The 17537-nt window shown below is 46.7% G+C and overlaps 1 protein-coding gene and 1 pseudogene across 1 annotated transcript; both read right to left on the bottom strand.

Moving 5' to 3' along the window:
* Positions 1–1155: 1155 nt before the first annotated feature.
* On the bottom strand, positions 1156–2329 carry LOC133884313 (cytoplasmic tRNA 2-thiolation protein 2-like; annotated as a pseudogene).
* A 14029-nt stretch (positions 2330–16358) lies between these two features.
* On the bottom strand, positions 16359–17114 carry LOC133884302 (patellin-2-like). The gene has a single exon (XM_062323664.1). The coding sequence runs from the start codon at positions 17112–17114 to the stop codon at positions 16359–16361; it is 756 nt and encodes a 251-aa protein (XP_062179648.1).
* Positions 17115–17537: the final 423 nt, after the last annotated feature.

The following is a 17537-nucleotide window of genomic DNA, read 5'->3' as shown; positions in this document are numbered from 1 at the left end:
CATAGATTGCATGCATTGGAAGTGAAAAAATTGTCCTGTAGCACGGCAAGGACTGTATACCGGTTATGTGCATGAGCCCACAATTATTCTAGAAGCCGTTGTTTCACAAGATGTTTGGATTTGGCACACTTTCTTTGGTTTACCGGGTCTCACAATGATATTAATGTTCTTCACCGTTCCGCTCTATTTGCAAAGCTAGCTAAAGGACAAGCTTCAGAAGTGAATTACACCATCAATGGTCACAACTATATAATAGGCTATTACCTGGCAGATGGCATATATCCACCATGGGCAACATTCGTGAAGACAATACCATCTCCGCAAGGGAATAAGAAAAAACTTTTCTTGCAAGCTCAAGAAGGTGCTAGGAAGGATGTCGAATGAGCATTTGGAGTTCTACAGGCTCGTTTTGCCATTGTTCATGGACCAGCAAGGTTTTAGGATCAAGAGACACTTGGACAAATCATGACGGCTTGCATCATCATGCATAACATGATAATTGAAGATGAGCGGAAAGACTTCGATTATGATCATGAGCCGGAAGAGTTCCATTACGATCATGAGGGAGAAATGGTGATAATTGAAGATGAGCACACCCCTAAGGTGTCTTAGTTTATGTAGTTTATTAAGAACAATCATGATATCAGGCACCGACAAGCTCATTCTCAGGTTTAAGATGATCTAGTCGAGCACCTATGACAACTGTATGTAGAGTCATAGTTCTTATAGTGTAAGCATTTGCAATAATGTAGTCGGAACCTATCCAGTAGTGTTTTCATTATGGAGGGGTATAGTGTTTTCAAATTATGTATGTTGATGTATGTAGTTCTTTCTAAATTGATGTATCATGTTCTTTTGACACAACTTATAGTTCATACAACAAATGACAACATGGTTTGTTATGTCACAAGATCATAAGATAAAACATCTTTAAACTCTTTATAGTTTGCAAATACAATTGTCATGTGTGATATCAAGAGACAGCTAAAACTATTGTAGTCAGAACCTGGAGTTGCAAATACAATAACACAGATTAACTAAGTCGTGCCATAGAACACCGCCGAGAACAAGTTCGTCTACCCCTGCCATGGATCCTAGAACAACGACCAGGGCAAGGTGGTCCGTGGACCGACGCCTCCGGTATGAACATGCTTGTTATAAAGAGTAGCCTTGCCCCTAGGAATAATTAGTAATTTTGTTATGCATTCAATGCTCTCTCATATTCTTTCAAGAACTATCAAGCATTACAGATTAGCTATATACCTTCACAGTTGTAGATAGCACATGACATGCTATTCCAGAAGCACACGATCCTAGCATGATCTTGGCGTAGCCATTTTCCAGTGCAATCTGACAAAATATCAACATGGAATGGTAAATTTGAATTCATAAAGCATGGACAAGCATTGAAGAGAAGCACCTTCTGCAATGAAAAGCATGCGCAAGCACCAAAGAAAATCGTCCCTCTCGGTCTCATCATTGATCATGATAACCACGTCCCTCAGCCTACCCTCCCCATTCTCCAATCCAGAAGAGAACACGTCCTCAAGAGAACACAATGTGCACTGCCTTATTGCCCGCCGACAAACTCGACATGATCGCCCTGATATCTTCAATTGCTGTCTCAAATTCCCATTTTGGCTTCGGCGAAAAAATGCATCTCTCTTCAACAAATGCCACCCCAATGGCAAAGGCTAGCAGCGCCTGCGAATTGCTAGTCTCCCATCTCTGGATCGCCTTGGACTGCATCTCGTGTATGAATTGCAGAGCTACCCTGGAGTGTGCAACAACACTTTAATTCAATGGATCACAAAAAAATTACGCAAATGCAGTAACTTTGAAAACTAAATGTGGAGCTGACTTTTTTTTGCCACTCATTACTTTGTAATAGCTCAAATGTCATTATGTTAGCCGTGTGTATTGATCTTTTATCATCATGGGCAATTTTTTTCCCAAACTACTCGATGGAAAAAACTACAAACAATAATGAGGAAAAAAATTGGGAGATGTGTAACCTAGAGGTGGGGTCACCAAAGTAGGTGAGGAGGACGGAATTGGTGGGCCGAACCATGGCGTTGCTCATGACGGCGATCTTGAACTTCCCAAACAAGTGTGCCCGAAAGCACTCCCCGCACATGCTGATGCCCCCGTCCATGGCGATGGCCGCACCACCATCGTCGCACTTGCCGCACGTGGTGGTGGCGGCGACAGAGGAGACGAAAAGCCGGGCCATCCTCTCCGCCGCTGCATCCCCCTCAGCACCCGCAGAGGAGGAGGAGGAGTAGTGGGGCCCGCATCTTATGTCGCTGCAGGCGGAGGCAACGGCCATGGCGTGCGCGAGGGAGGGTTTGGGAGGTCCCAACGATGGCGAGCCTAGGGGTTTCAAAATCTACCGGTATTGGGGTAGAAGGAGCTAGCGGGTGTTCGACGACGCCTTCCTGAGAAAGAAGCGCATGGAGAGGCTCAGCAGGGAACTAGAAAGTAGGAAAGAGAGCCCATGGGGGAGGGAGTTCACCAGGTGGAGGGAGGTGGAGGCGGCAGCGTGATGGCATCGAAAAACGACGGATCTAGGAGGGGCGCACAGGCAGGTGGAGAATAAAATGGCGGTGTGGGGGAAGATGAAATCTACCTCCGGATTGTGGCGGGAGGGAGCGACGATTGGAGAGATAGCGTGGGGGTGAGAGACGCCAAACTTGGCGTGCGCGACCACCGAGATAGCGCGATCGGCAAAATCGCGTGAAGGATGGTGCAGCTGCTGGAGCTCAATTTTTGTGGTGCAAACACTATTTTGCACTACGTGAAAAAAGTCATTAGTGATGAGTGATAAAAGGCATTAGTGACGGGTTTTGTACCCGTCACTCTTACCGCGTTACTAATGATATGTCATTAGTGATGGGTGATGACCTGTCACTAATGTAACCGTGACCCATCACTATTGACTGAACATTAGTGACGGGTTGTAATCTTGACCTGAATGACCGATGAACATTTTTCGTATTTTTTTACACAAAAAGTGAAAAAATATTTTTTTTCACCTGAGCCATCCCAACGCAGGTCCATCCCACATGCCTCACGAGTCACGCTTTTTTCATATTATTTTCAAGTTTGCGTTTCATGGGAATCAAACTCGTGACCTCCTCCTCACGCGTGTAGCTACCTTACCACCTCTGCTCTCATGTAGTTGTGATAGAAACTGGATATTTTATCCTTTTAATCTTCTTTGTTAAAGGTCATTAGTAACGCGTCGTAACCATGACCCGTCACTAATAACTACTTTTACCAAATTTCGTATTCTAGTGCTGCTAAGGTGAGAAAAAAATAAGAGAAAAAAAATAAAAAAAAAATATGAATACCATCATTAGTGATTCGAGTTGATCATTAGTGACGGATTACACGGTGATCTTTCACTAATGACTGGAATAGGATGACCTATCACTGATGAGTGGATGATTAGTGACGGGTCAAGTTGTGACCTGTCACTAATGACTGGCCTAGGACGACTCGTCACTGGTGAGTAAATCATTAGTGAAGGGTCAAGTTGTGACCTATCACTAATGACTGCCCTAGGACGATCCGTCACTAATAATTAGCATAGGACGACCTAGTCATTAATGACTAGCCTAAAATGCCCCATAACTGATAACCTTATCATTAGTGACGGGTTATAACTTGACCCATCACTAATGACTGGTTTAGGATAACCTGTCACTGATGACTTAGTCATTAGTGATGGGTCACAACTTGACCTGTCACTATATCATTAATGACAGGTCTATATCTGGTCCCAATCAAAAGACAAATTAGTGATGTGTTTTTATTAGACCCGTCACTAATAAGATATTAATGACATATATTGAGTAAACATCACTAATGCAGTGTCTGCTGTACTGGTTTTTACGTAGTGTAGTGTCTAGGAGATGCTCTAACACGTGTTCGTTGCAACTGTGGAGTGTGCCCTGCCCGAAAACGGAAGAGGGAAGGCGACAGGTGGTATACTGTAGGCCGATACCGTCCTATCCATACACATTTCAGCAGATAGTTGGGGCCTTTCCCAAGTGAGGCCCATCGGTCTAGCAGCATTAGGACATTTTTTAGCATATTTAATACTAATATTTTAATAAAAGCATGTGGGGATCTAAATTTTCAGGAACTAGCCCCTTTTGTCACGCCAAGCGCTTTGGCGTAACTCACTACTTAGTCACGCTAAGCAGCCTGGCGTGACGGAGGTGCCCGCTGGCGGTCGGCCGGACCCGTGCCACGCGGCGTGCCGACGTGGCAGACATGTGTCGCGCCAGGGGGGCTGGCACGACTCCAGTCACGCCACCCGGTTTGGCGTGACAGAGCGCCATACAGGGGGCTCCCTGGCCCCTCTCTCCCCACCGAACCTTCTTCCTCCTCACCCGAGCGCGAGCAGCAGAGACTCCAAACACCCCGCCGGTGCCCCCTCCCTCCATTCCCACCGATTTCGGGCCCGATTTGAATAGGATTTGAGGGGGAAGTGTCCTAGGAAGGTAGCTCCTCTAATCCCTCAAAGTATTTTTAGTTATTTCGGTTTGCATTGCTAGTTCTTGGTTAGTTAGGGTTTAGACTTTGATTTTGTTAATCTATGAAATTTGCACGTTTTGGTCTAGATCGGAGGTCATATATCGTGCTATGTATGTATAGTAACGCATATATATCGTGCAAAATTTGTTGCATGCAATTGTTTAATGTATATGAGCAATGCATGTTTTTGTGCGTATACAAGCGGTTTTGCATTGTAGAGATGAATTTTAGTCGAATTGAAACGTATAATGTGTAGGTTTTGTATTCGTGCAGTTTTCCGGTATGACTTCGAATTTATGGTGTAAGCAAAAGTGGGCACATATTGGTAAGAAGTATCCCGATGTCAGTTGCAAAGATGCCCCCATTCCCCCTGCCCTCCCCATCCCGACTTGTGACTGTGGTAAGGTAGCCGTGGTTCTTCAGTCGCTACACGAAGATACTGCTGGTCGTGCTTACTACCTATGCCCGGACTATCGTGTGAGTGTATTTTTGTTATGGATTAAGGTAGAAGCAAATGGCATTACTTTTGCTGACGTGATGTTTTAATAATTTGCAGGAGTGGGAGATGTGCTACTTCTTCCAATGGATTGATGGGCCCGAAGTGTATGACCAGAGCATTCTGATGGTGAAACGGTTTAATCAGTATCCGAAGCTATATGATAAGTTTGTTCGTTGGGTTCCTCCTCCACCAAATCCGCCAAAATTGATAAATAAAGAGAAGTGGCAATTGAGGAGTACACGTGTTGCGGATCCTCCGTTGTGGAACTGCGGAAAGCGAAGCGTACTTTGTGAACCTTCTGGGGGGTCCCCTTACTTTTGCTGTGAAGGGATGACAAGGGTAAGAATTGGGCATGGTTGCTTGTTTACAATTTGAATGAGGAAGAGCTATATGTCATGTAACATGTATCATGAATTGTAATGCAGCGCCATGGTGTTACTTGTGGCTTTCGGGATCCATTGTACGGCCCTGATGGTCTATGGATAAATGAGGAAAACGATGAAGTGAAGGGGAAAAGGGTGATAGAACTATGTCCCTCAGGAAAGTGCCCTTGTGGTGTGAATGCACAACACGGGATAGTGCCATCCGAAGTTGGTGTGGGGTACTACTGCGGGCATGTGGTCGGCAAGGATATGGTTAGGTTCATGAGTATTATCTATATTTAATGTTGCGCTATCGTATTGTTAATTGTTGTGCATATGTATTTTTTTAATAGAGTACGCAGAGATGTTTATGGGAGGAGTACCTCGATAAAGGTGTGGTTGATCATGAGATTGTATGGCGGAGTAAGCGTCATCCAAATGTGTTGTCAAGCTATTTGGAGTATCATAAGAAGGAAACTTGTGATTACTACCGTGCTTTGTTCCCCCAACTGAAAAGTACCACCATGGAGGGTCAAGATGTTGCGGCTACGACGGTGCAAATAGAGACAATGAAGGCGCTAGTTACTAATTTGCCCGTGGTTATCTCGGACGACGATGACGACGAGGTGCTCTATGATGGACCTGACGATTAGTACTAGGGGCATAAGGGTAGATGGATTAATTGTCCTATGTGAACTATTTGTGAACACGATGTGTAATCATCGTCGATGAGCAATGAATATTTGGTATTTCGACCAAATTAGACTATGCCAACAAATTTGCTCCTCTTGGGGTCACATGTTTTAATGGATTTTGTAGCATTATTATTCCACAATGTTGCCATAATGTTGCGATAATGTAGCCTAAAATGTGTAGAGTAAATCAATAACCAAGGAAATAATACACATGAGGAGTATCCTAGTTAACTACCAATTGAGTTTCATTTAAGAGTTTGAAACAAGTAGCCATTGTTCTTCTCTCTCCCTCTCTGTTAGTCACGCCAAAGACCCTGGCGTGACTATGAGGCTTGTCACGCCAAAGACCCTGGCGTGACCAGGATGTCACGCCAGGCCTTTAAAAATTCTAGCACCCCCCCGGGATCGTGGTGGGGGGGGGGGGGAATGTGGTCGGCGTGACCTAGTTGATGTGTCACGCCAAGGCTCTTGGCGTGACTAGCAGGGTTGTCACGCCAGGGCTTTGCAAATTCCAGCACCCCCTGGGATTATGGTGGGGGAAATGTGGTCGGCGTGACGTAGTTGATGAGTCACACCAAGGCTGCTGGCGTGACTAACAGTTTAGTCGCACCAGGGCTTTGCAAATTGCAGCACACGACCGGGGCTGAGGTGTGTGGGGGGGGGGGGGGAGTTGGCCGGCGTGACTCTGACTTATGTCACGCCGAAGTCCCTGGCTAGGTACTGAGTCACGCCAGCCATCATGGCGTGACTACGTGTTTAGTCACGCCAGAGGACATGGCGTGACTAACTGGATAGCAGTTTTGCAAAACTAGCAACCATTGTGTACAAACCACGACACAAATACAAGGCCACAATCTAGCAGGATTTGCAAAAATATAAACAGGGTCTGCTAATATATCTTCTTCCTCTATCTCCCTTCATTATCAAATGCGAACTTGTAAATTCGGAGCTTAACATTATGCAACGTGGCAATGTCAGAATAGTACATATTAGGCGTACAAAAGCAACACACGCAACTCGCCGAGCCTAAAATGTCATCGTTCACAACCCTCGGGTGTATGGCTTCTTCTTCCTCCTTTTGCGGCCCGGATTGGACGGAAGGACATTGCCACTCGCAATGTCGGTCCTGTCTCAGCGACGCCGCGGCGGCTGTGTACGCTGTGTCGTTGGAGGGGCGCGTGCGAGCTGTGAGGTCCCCATCACATCCGCGCCGTACGATGGGTCGCCACCATCCGAGCAGTGTTCCTCACTCTCAGAGGTTTCCTCTCGCGGGGCCTTGCCTCGTGCAGCTGTGCCAACGGAAGTAGAGGCGTCTCCGGTCATACTGCACGATGGCGTCCGAGCCACACTGGTACTGCGCATGCGGGTCCGGGTACCGTAATGCACCGACGTCTGCTGTGTCGAAGCAGCCGTGTGGCCGGCAGATGGCTCTGAAGAAGGACCACCGTGTGCAAGCTCCACATCCGGGGTCATCATGCAGCTCATCTTGTATGCAAGGCGGCGACAGCTCCTACGAACCCTCTGCAAACAAGTAGGTGAAATTTTCAGAGTGTTTGAACAAGTAGGTGAAACTTTGCACAATTGAATATTTGTCAACTATTACCTCTACAAAAGCACGAAGATGGCCAATCTCCTCCGCTGAACCCGGAGGGACAAGCAAAGCTTGCCCAGCCTCATTTGCAAGGCGTCTGAGCTGTTGTCCCTGCAAACACGACGCAATGCGTAAAGTACGGTACAAACCATGAATCAATACAATATTGGTATTACAAATTACAAATACCATGTAGTTGTGAAGCGGGGCACGCTTAGGCTGGCGACTGTGTCGATTGATCTGATCATACTCATCTATGAGGTTGTCCTCGTCATCGGAGTCCGGCAAATCCTCCGCTCCAACTGCAACTCGAGGTGGCTTGATTGTTAACCTAGAGTTGTCGTGCAGCCACCTCAAGTACGGACCCGAGTGGTGGGCGGCACCACCGTGCACGATTGTCTGTGCCCGGTTGCTCCACTGCACCAAGTAGTTGTGTTGGACGTCCCGCCAATCTCTAGCACCCCTTTGTTTCCTCATGTGAATCCTGCAAGATGGCAAAATTAGAAACAAATGTAACATCACATAAACGATACCTGGAACCACGCAAGAAATATTTGTACTCACTTGTGCAAAGCCATGGACGTGGTGTCGTGTCTGGAGGCGTACGCTGTAACCTCCCAAACTGTCTCATCACACGGTTCAGACAGTGCATTTCAACAATATAAAAGCAAATAAGCAGCAGAACAGACCGCCAATACTCAATGCCCCGTGTGCACAATGGGCTAAGACCCATGGCAAAGATCTCATACCGGTCATATGGCTCCCACGTTACCTGAAAATGAACGACAATGTCAACTGACATATGCAAGTGTGTGAAAGAAATAATTCATAACCAATTGCACTCACGTGGCTTTGCATGATACAGTCTAGCTCGTTGGTGTAGAAGAGGTACCGCCTGCCTGCGTTTCCAGTCACGGCCCGGACGTTCCTCCAAAGGAAAGCAACAGTCGGAAGCGAGCCCTCATCCTCGAACTGCCAAACCTACAGTTCAAACGCATCATATGACATTTCATAATAACGACTGACAATATGAATTTAAGCAGAAATAAAAATACGTACCCCGGGAGAGAATCGGTCGGGTCTACCAACCGGCAGCCGCTCCCACATCCACACCTGCAGCAGGTACGCGCATTCCCCAAGGTTGGCATGGTCCCCACTACGCCTACAAGCATTACATAACTGTCGGTACAGCCATGCGAGCGTGGCCGATCCCCAACTGTAAAGTCCGATGTTCTCCCATTGCTCGCCAAGTATCGACAAGTACATCCACGAGACTGTGTTCCCACTCCCGTCCGGAAACAAGTAGCCGCCCACAAGATGCCACAACCACGTGCGAGCGTATCTCTCGACGACATGCTCCGCTGCATCGTCAGGACACTTTGTGAAGTTCTAAGCCAACTAGGCAGAGCTGACGCCAGAAGGTTTCTTGTCCTTCGCATCCTGCGTTGGCTCAGGTGGCCTACTACCAACAACCTGCTCCACCATGTCTCTCCATCCTGCAGGCTGCACATTCCCACACATCCTGCCCGTCCACTGGAAGCCCGAGAATCATGGCCATATCTTGCAGAGTGGCCGTGAGCTCGCCGCAAGGCAGGTGAAAGGTGTGTGTCTCGGGCCTCCAGCGATCGACTAGCGCAGTCAGAGCTGCGTTGTCGAACATTGGCAACCCGTCGTGACCAACCGGGCCAACGGTAGGAATCCTGCATGCCCAATGTATGGGGCGTACCTCTTATCCCACCTGAGAGGGCTGTGAGTGCGAATCCGAAGGGGTGATAGCACCTGAAAGGAACATTGTAATTTGAAAATGTTACTTACACCTGCATTTTACTTAGCACTTAGATGTAACAAGTACGGATAAATCTTACCTCACCGTTGTCGAACTTCAGGTGTGCTCGGTGCTCCCTGTCGTAAAACGTCTCAAGGAGCGGGTAGTCGGGGTGCGCCATCGCCTTGCAATGTAAGTAGTGAGAGGGTCATTAGATTACGAAAAAAATATAATTTACAGCACATAAAACTTTAAAAATAGAACAAATAAATGATAGTGAATAGTTCACCTCTAGCATTCTGCGATTTACTTCCCCGCTACCAGAATTCCCCTTTTTCCTACAATTTGGCTTATTCTTCGGGCCCTCCTTGTGTTGTTCCATCCTGTGCCTGAACCGGTGGCATATAGAGAAATGAATTTTAATAGGTGCCTCATCAAAGTCACTAACTCCATACATGTCTTCACCGTAACCTTTACTGGTATCATCCATCTCATTCCGGAAACGTTTCCTCTTCCTCCTCCCTACCTTTTGTTTCAGTAGACCACAATCGGGCACATATTCGTCGCCATTGTAATCAGGCCACTGTGAAGCATCAAGTAAAGGCTCGAAGGTGGACTCCCAAGTCTTTAGAGCCATCCTTTTAGAGTACACTGGGGTCAAGTAGTCAGGACATGTACGGTCCACTATTCTCATACGGCATGCTGTGATAACATGAGAGCATGGGATATGCAGCAATTGCGGGGTCCTGCACGTGCACTGAGCTGTAGTTAAGTCTACTCTATAGATTCTGCCACCGGAGCCCTCACCCCCCATGCAGGTCCGAAAAACGTATCTCACGCTGTAAACATAGCTCCTTAGATCAAAGAGCTGAGCCTCCTGTGTAATAGATATTTCCCCCTGCTTCGTGAGGTGCTTAGCGATAGCTTTTCCCCACACCTCACCAGCATCAATACCTGAACGTGCTTTCTTCCACCGATCGACAAAATAGTAGTTGCATTTGTGAAAGGTGTACTCAACGATGGCAGAAACCAGCATTGCACGGATGCCTTTGAGGACGTTGTTGAATACCTCCGAGATATTTGTGGTCGTGGTTCCATACCTACAGCCACCCGCAATATACGCTAACGCCCATTTGGACTTATTAGCCATTTCGCTCTTCAACCACTCTGTCGCAGGCTCGTTCAATATCTTCTCCAATTCTACGAGCTTCTTGTCGAACTGTCTCTCCTCTTTAACTTTGCAAAGTATCTTCAGTTTCTTAAGTACCTCCTTGCTCTTCTGTCTTCTCCAAATGTTCGCAGCAAAATGACGCATGCACCACCGATGCACGAGAGGAGGGTAACCTTCCATTTGTTCCCTTGCTGCATTAAGGAGACCCTGGTGCTGATCCGATATCATACAGACTTGGCGCCCCGCGCCAATTACGTGACGGCGAACCAGGAACAAAAACCAAGACCAACTATTGTTCCGCTCTCCCTCCGTCAGCGCAAATGCTAGGGGGATCAACTGATCCTTTGCATCGATGCCAACAGCAATCATCAGTGCACCCTTGTACTTTCTTGTCAAGAAAGTGGCATCGACACTAACCACGGGCTGACAATGCTTGAAGGCCTCCACGCATTGATGAAAGCACCAAAACACACGCTTGCATGACCGGCTTAATGACACCGCCATCGCTGCCCATCATGCCACCAGTTGAAATGAACCACTTCATCCCGGGGTTCAAATGTGAAATTGCATCCAATATCTTAGGGACCCTCGCGTATGCCTCCTTCCAATCTCCCCATAGTAATGCCATGGCATGTTGCTTCGCTCTCCATGCCTTGCTGTACAATACGCGGTAATTTGTAAACCCAACTATAGACTCAATTAGAGAGGCCACGGTCATGTCCGGATCCGCCCAAACGATTGGGGGGATGCGCCGACCAAGGTACCTCGCTGTGCACTGAGAGTGCACTTGTTTCGGCCTCGCAGACTCGCAAGTGTGAGGTTGTTTCACATTTATGACCTTCCATCGTCTGCTGTCACCTGGGATACGACGGACCCATACACCCCATCCACAACCTTTCTTGCATTTTAAAGTGTACCTCTCCTTCGCATAAGAATGAACCACGTTGTACGGCCTGTGGTGCCGAACTGAGTAGTCCCTGAACCAGAACTTCACCTCATCAAGACTATCAAATAACATCCCCTTCTTAATCAACTCCTTCTCACTGTCTTGTTCCTTCTCTATCAACATTAAGCCGTTATCACAAAGAGCATTCTTGGTCAATGAAATGTCCTCGTAGCCTGGCACCTCGGGCACATCCACATGTACCGCCTTGAGTGTCCTTATCTCCTGCTCCGTGTAAATTCCTTCCCACCAAGCTGCCTCCTTATCCTCTCCCGTTTCTCCTCCCACCTCAACACCCCCATGTCGTTGCCTAACACCAGACACATGTTCCACTTCTTCTGCCTCATCATCTTCGACTTCATCCTCACTGTCCAAGGAAAATACTTCAGTTTCCTCAACATTTCCTTGAGCCTCCTCATCCTCAAAATAACCATCGTCGAAGTCATTACATACAACAGCCAGATCAAATTTATTGGAACCACCGACATGTACCTCCGAGTTAACTCTGCAACTGTAACATCTGTGACTTCGGCGGCACCGGCAACCTTTGTGACAATACATGGAGTTTCCTGGGTCAAATGCTCAATAGGCTCCACTTCCTGGCTACTACTGCCCAGCACATCCTGAACTGATGGAATCGAGCTTCCTCCGACACCGACATCAACTACTAACTCCGCGCAACAAACTTGAGGACCATTCACACATTCCTTGTACAACTTCCAATCAATTTCTAACGCCAACTCCATAACAACATAGTGAGCCCTACCACCCCTGTCGGCATCAAACCTTCCCCGTACGGTTACATTACTTACATCCGCATCAACAATCAAAATTGCCCTAACCCGAGCAACAATTTCATCGAAGCAAGGAGGGTTCCCAAATTTCAACACTTCCTCCCTCATCTTATCGAACTCCCCATTTGTACTAACCGTGCCACCATAAAACATACGCACAATCCGTTCCATCTACACAAACCATCCAAATATTACACGTGTACACAAGTATCATCGCTATAGCACATGAAAAACCTACACATTATACGTTTCAATTCGACTAAAATTCACCTCTACAATGCAAAACCGCTAGTATACGCACAAAAACATGCATTGCTCATATACATTAAGTATAGCTATATATATTTCAATTTCCTACGCTTAAACAATTGCATGCAACAAATTTTACACGATACATATGTGTTACTATACATACATAGCACGATATATGACCTCCGATCTAGACCAAAACGTACAAATTTCATAGATCAACAAAATCAAAGTCTAAACCCTAACTGACCAAAAACTAACAATACAAACCGAAATAACCAAAAATACTTGGAGCGATTAGAGGAGATAGGGAGGAGATACCTTCCTAGGACTCTTTCCCCTCAAATCCCCTTCGAATCGGGCCCGAAATCGATGGAGAATAGAGTGGAGGAGGGCGCCGACGACGTTGGAGGAGCTCCTGCTCGCGGTTGGCTGAGGAAGAAAGGCCTCGGTGCAGGAGAGAAGGGCTAGTGCGCGGCCTGTATGCACCTGTGTCGCGCCAAAGGGGGTGGCGTGACTCCGGTCGCGCCAGCCCCCTTGGCGCGACACAGGTGGGGACAGATGGCCCCGAGCGCCAGGGAGTCACGCCAGCCCCCTTGGCGCGACACAGGTGGGGACAGACGGCCCCGAGCGCCCGCCTGTATGGCGCTCTGTCATGCCAAACCAGGTGGCGCGACTGGAGTCGCGCCAGCCCCCCTGGTGCGACACATGTCTGCCACGTCGGCACGCCGCGTGGCATGGGGCTGGCCGACTGCCAGCGGGGCACCTCGGTCACGCCAGGCTGCTTGGCGTGGCAAAAGAGGTCAGTTCCTGAAAATTTAGATCCCCACGTGTTTTTATTAAAATATTTGTATTAAATAGGTTAAAAAAAAATTCGCGGCTGACGTTTTGATTGGGTCTTTGATTCAATTCAGCCCATTTAGGACCGAAATGTTTCATGCCCAAGGGCTGCAATTTGAAGGTTCCTTTTCTCCAGCTTCGAAGAGAAAATAGACCAAGTTAAAAGAAACATGATAACAAGAGCAACGAAACCCTGGGATCGAATGCAGTACCACCGATCAGCGTGGCCCATACATGCGTGATGCGCCCAATGATCGCGACATCCGTATGGCATGCAATATTGCGTGGGAACACGCACACTATAAAAAACGATTTTTCGAGATACACACGATATCTTTTTACAAGTGGATCATATTGTAAACCGTTTGTATGATTTTTAGAGTCATTGACCGAAAAAGCACCTATGTAAAGATTATTTCTATAAACGGTTTTTTAACTGAATCGTACTTAAAAATCGTACAAGTTTCAGATGCGATTTACATAAAAAATCGCTCGAGGAAATGCTTATCTTTATATGCGATTTCTTATGTAAATCGCATCTGAAAATTGATTGATAACTACAAACGGTTCATCATGTGAAACGCCTATAAAAATAGAGGAGTATTTTCAGAGGCGGTTCGCATAAGAAACGTCTCTGAAAATAGATGATAACAAATTTTAAAAGATTTATAATCTTTTCATACAAATTCAGATGGGACTAAACTTTATATGAAAATTGTAGCCCTCAATAAGATTTACAACTTTGTAGTTGAAACTTTTTTATTTGAAGTCATTTAGATATCCAAATAATTAGTCTAATAGTTCAAATAATTATTTAGACGTCTAAATTACTTCAAATAAAAAATATTTCAACTACAAAGTTGAAGATCTCGTCGAGAGCTACAATTTTCATATAAAATTTATCTCCATCCCAGTTTATATGAAAAGTTATGATTTTTTTATAATCTAAAAATGATCCTCTATTTCCACAGTTGGTTCACGTAAGGAACCACATGTGGTAATGTATTATAGCTTATCTTAAAAAATTCATAATTTTTTCATACGAACTTGGATGAGAACAAAATTTATATGAAAATTGTAGTCCTCGATGAGATCTACAACTTTGTACTTAAAAACGTTTTTATTTAAAATCATTTAGATACCCAAATATTCAGTTGACATTTCACACATAAATTTTAATCACACATATGCTATTATTACGATAAATTATATTAATGCAAGTAAACTTAGAGAAGAAAAAAAAAACTACTAACTTCAACATCTCTAGTAAGATAAAAAAAGAAGAAGATTAAAGATCTCTACTATCAACAACAAGATTTAGCTTACAGAAGTACAAGTAATAATATCAATAGCAGATCAAATATCAGCACGGTCACAAATATTTTTTATTTTAATTTTATTTTTCTCTTATTTTTCTCACCTCAGCAATACTAGAATAGGAATGAGTCTAAATTTTTGCTCAAATTTGATGTAAGGAGTGACAGCTATGGACACAAACACATGTTTTAAAAATAGTACAGAAGCTTCTGGAGGGAAGACTTCAATCTTTCAAGCCGTTTTTGGCCTCGAAAAATTCATCGAACCAACAAAGGTGGGGAGAAATGGATGCAACTTTTCTTGTTGATATCCGTAGAGTTAAAAAATGTCTAAATCGGAGTCCGTATACAAAAGTTATGCCAGTTTTACCAAAGACGGTTCAGAGGCGGACCAATTGTCATAGGTGATCACTTAAGGAACCGCTTGTGAAAATACATAAATAGTTAAAAGGATAAAACTTCTCGTTTCAATCACAGGTACTTGATAGGTGAGGTGGTAAGGGAGTTTGCGCGTGATGGTAGAGGTGAGGAAGGTCGTGGGTTCGATTCCCATGGAACACAAAGACTGAAAATAATGTGAAAATATAGCATGGCTTGTGACTAGTAACGGCGCGGCCGCGGGGGTTCCTTGGGTAATTTTTTTTGTTTTTTTTGGGATAAAAAACGTTGATTCAAGGACCGATTATCATAGACGGTTCACTTAAGGAACCGCCTGTGGAGTCCTATTTTCACAGACGGTTCCTTAAGTGAACCGCCTATGGAAATGGATTTCCACAGGTGGTCTATTTTGCGATCACAGGCGGGTGAACTAAACGCTTGTAAAAACAAGTTACAATGGATTTTCACAGGTGGTCTATTTTGCGATCACAGACGGGTGCACTAAACGCTTGTGAAAATAGGTTACAATCCTCCTCTAAAAATAGTTTTTGTAGTAGTGGCACTATGCATGCAAACTTACCTATAGTTCTTCGCCGCCATAATTCTCCAACCATTTTCCATTCATTTGGTTTCCTTCCTGATTCTATTCTTCGTTTTTATTTTTTTATTTTTTCTCATCTTCAATAGCTTATATTTGAAAGAGATTCGCGAAGAGAAGGAGAGAATCCTATAGTGAAGGGAATGACTTTGGGAATCCATTCGTGAAGAAAATGACCTTGAAAATCTCTTCGTGAAAGAAACTATGAAGAAAAACTGTTGGAACATTGAAGAGAAATTCATTAGAGATGGTCTAATCAACCTTCCATGCTGCAGTTGCAGCTGCAGCGTAACTCTCAGTGTATTAAAAATATAAGGCCGTGTCGTCTCCGCGGCCTTTGATCATACCTAGAGGTGGGACTTGGGCCGGGCCGGCCCGGCACGGCCCGGTCGTGCCTCGGGCCACGTCGGGCCGCGCTTTCCCGGCACGATCAGCACGTCGTGCCGTGCCGGCCCGGCACGACTCTTCGCCCGTGAGGTTCGGCACGGCACAATGGAACGGCGGGTCGCTTCGGGCCGGGCCAAGCACGGGCATGACCCGAGCTCCACGTCCCAGCAGCTGCAACAGCCGAGTGCGGTCCGGCGGTGGCGCTCCTACGACGCACTGCGGAGCCTAACGATCGCGCCGGAGAGGAGCAGCACAGCGTGGCGCCAGGCCCGATGCCTCGTCCTTCGCCTCCTCCTTAGCTGGCTCCTCCGGCTTTGTCTCCTCCGTCGAAGGCGCCGCGGCGGGCTGAGCCGGTGGGGTTGGAGGTGGGGGCAAGTCGAACTTCCCGTTGGCGAGCGCGGTGGCGATGAGCTCTTTGTACTGCGCGAGCTCCATGCGCTCCGGGTCAGGGAGCTCGGACACCAGGTTACTCTCCTCCTTGAACGACCCGGTCCCGTCGGTCACGGCCACCTCGTCCGCCGCGACTGGCTCCTCGGCCTCGTCCGCCTTCTCCTCCTCCTCTGAATCGTCATCGGCCTTCTTCTCCGCCTCCACAGCCTTCTCCTCCACCTCCACGGTCTTCTCCTCCGCCGGCTCGGGCTCGTCCGCCTTCTTCTCCTCCGCCGGTGCGGGCTCGTCCGCCTTCTTCTTCGCCTCCGTCACGACCACCTCGGGCGCGGCGGCGGCTGATTCTTGTTTCGTCTCCTCGGCGCGTGTGGAAAAGGCGACAGAGCGGGATGGAGTTCGGGGAAATTTGGAGCGCGAGATGGATGTGGAGAGAGAGAAGTGGAAGAGACTAGTAGACGCGACACGCGACGCAGACCAGCCGCGCGCGGCGCGCCCGCGCCAAAGCTTTTCGCCACCCACATTTTGGCCTTGCCAGCCGCGCCAAAGCGTGGGCCAGACGCACCAATGCTTTTCGCCGGCAAAGCTCGGCGTCATCCAAACGTTACACATATTAACTTTCTTAATTATAGAAGAAGAAAAATGCAACTGGGGAACATGAATTTTATTAATTGCAAATACATGCTAGTACACGGCCTCGTTAAAAACCTTACACCCCAGTATGGAGTTTTCCCCGATAAGGAAAAGAGTACCGCATACTATTACAAAGATAATTAATCCTCGTCTTCGAGCTCAAGATCGGCCATGGCATTCGCGATCTCTGGGTCCTCTAGTTGGTGCTGCTGTCGAGTTTCTGCGGCCTCCCAGTCCTTGAGGCAAGTGAGTGCCTCGACCATCTCGGGTGTAAGAGACGACCTTCGTTCTTCGATTATTCTTCCCGCTGTGCTGAATGTTGATTCTGAAGATACAGATGATACTGGCACAAGAAGAACATCTCGTGCGAATTGGGATAGCACAGGA

The sequence above is a fragment of the Phragmites australis genome, chromosome 1, assembly GCF_958298935.1.
Source record: "Phragmites australis chromosome 1, lpPhrAust1.1, whole genome shotgun sequence".
Taxonomy (NCBI): Eukaryota; Viridiplantae; Streptophyta; class Magnoliopsida; order Poales; family Poaceae; genus Phragmites; species Phragmites australis.
This window is presented reverse-complemented; position numbering and strand designations above follow the sequence as displayed.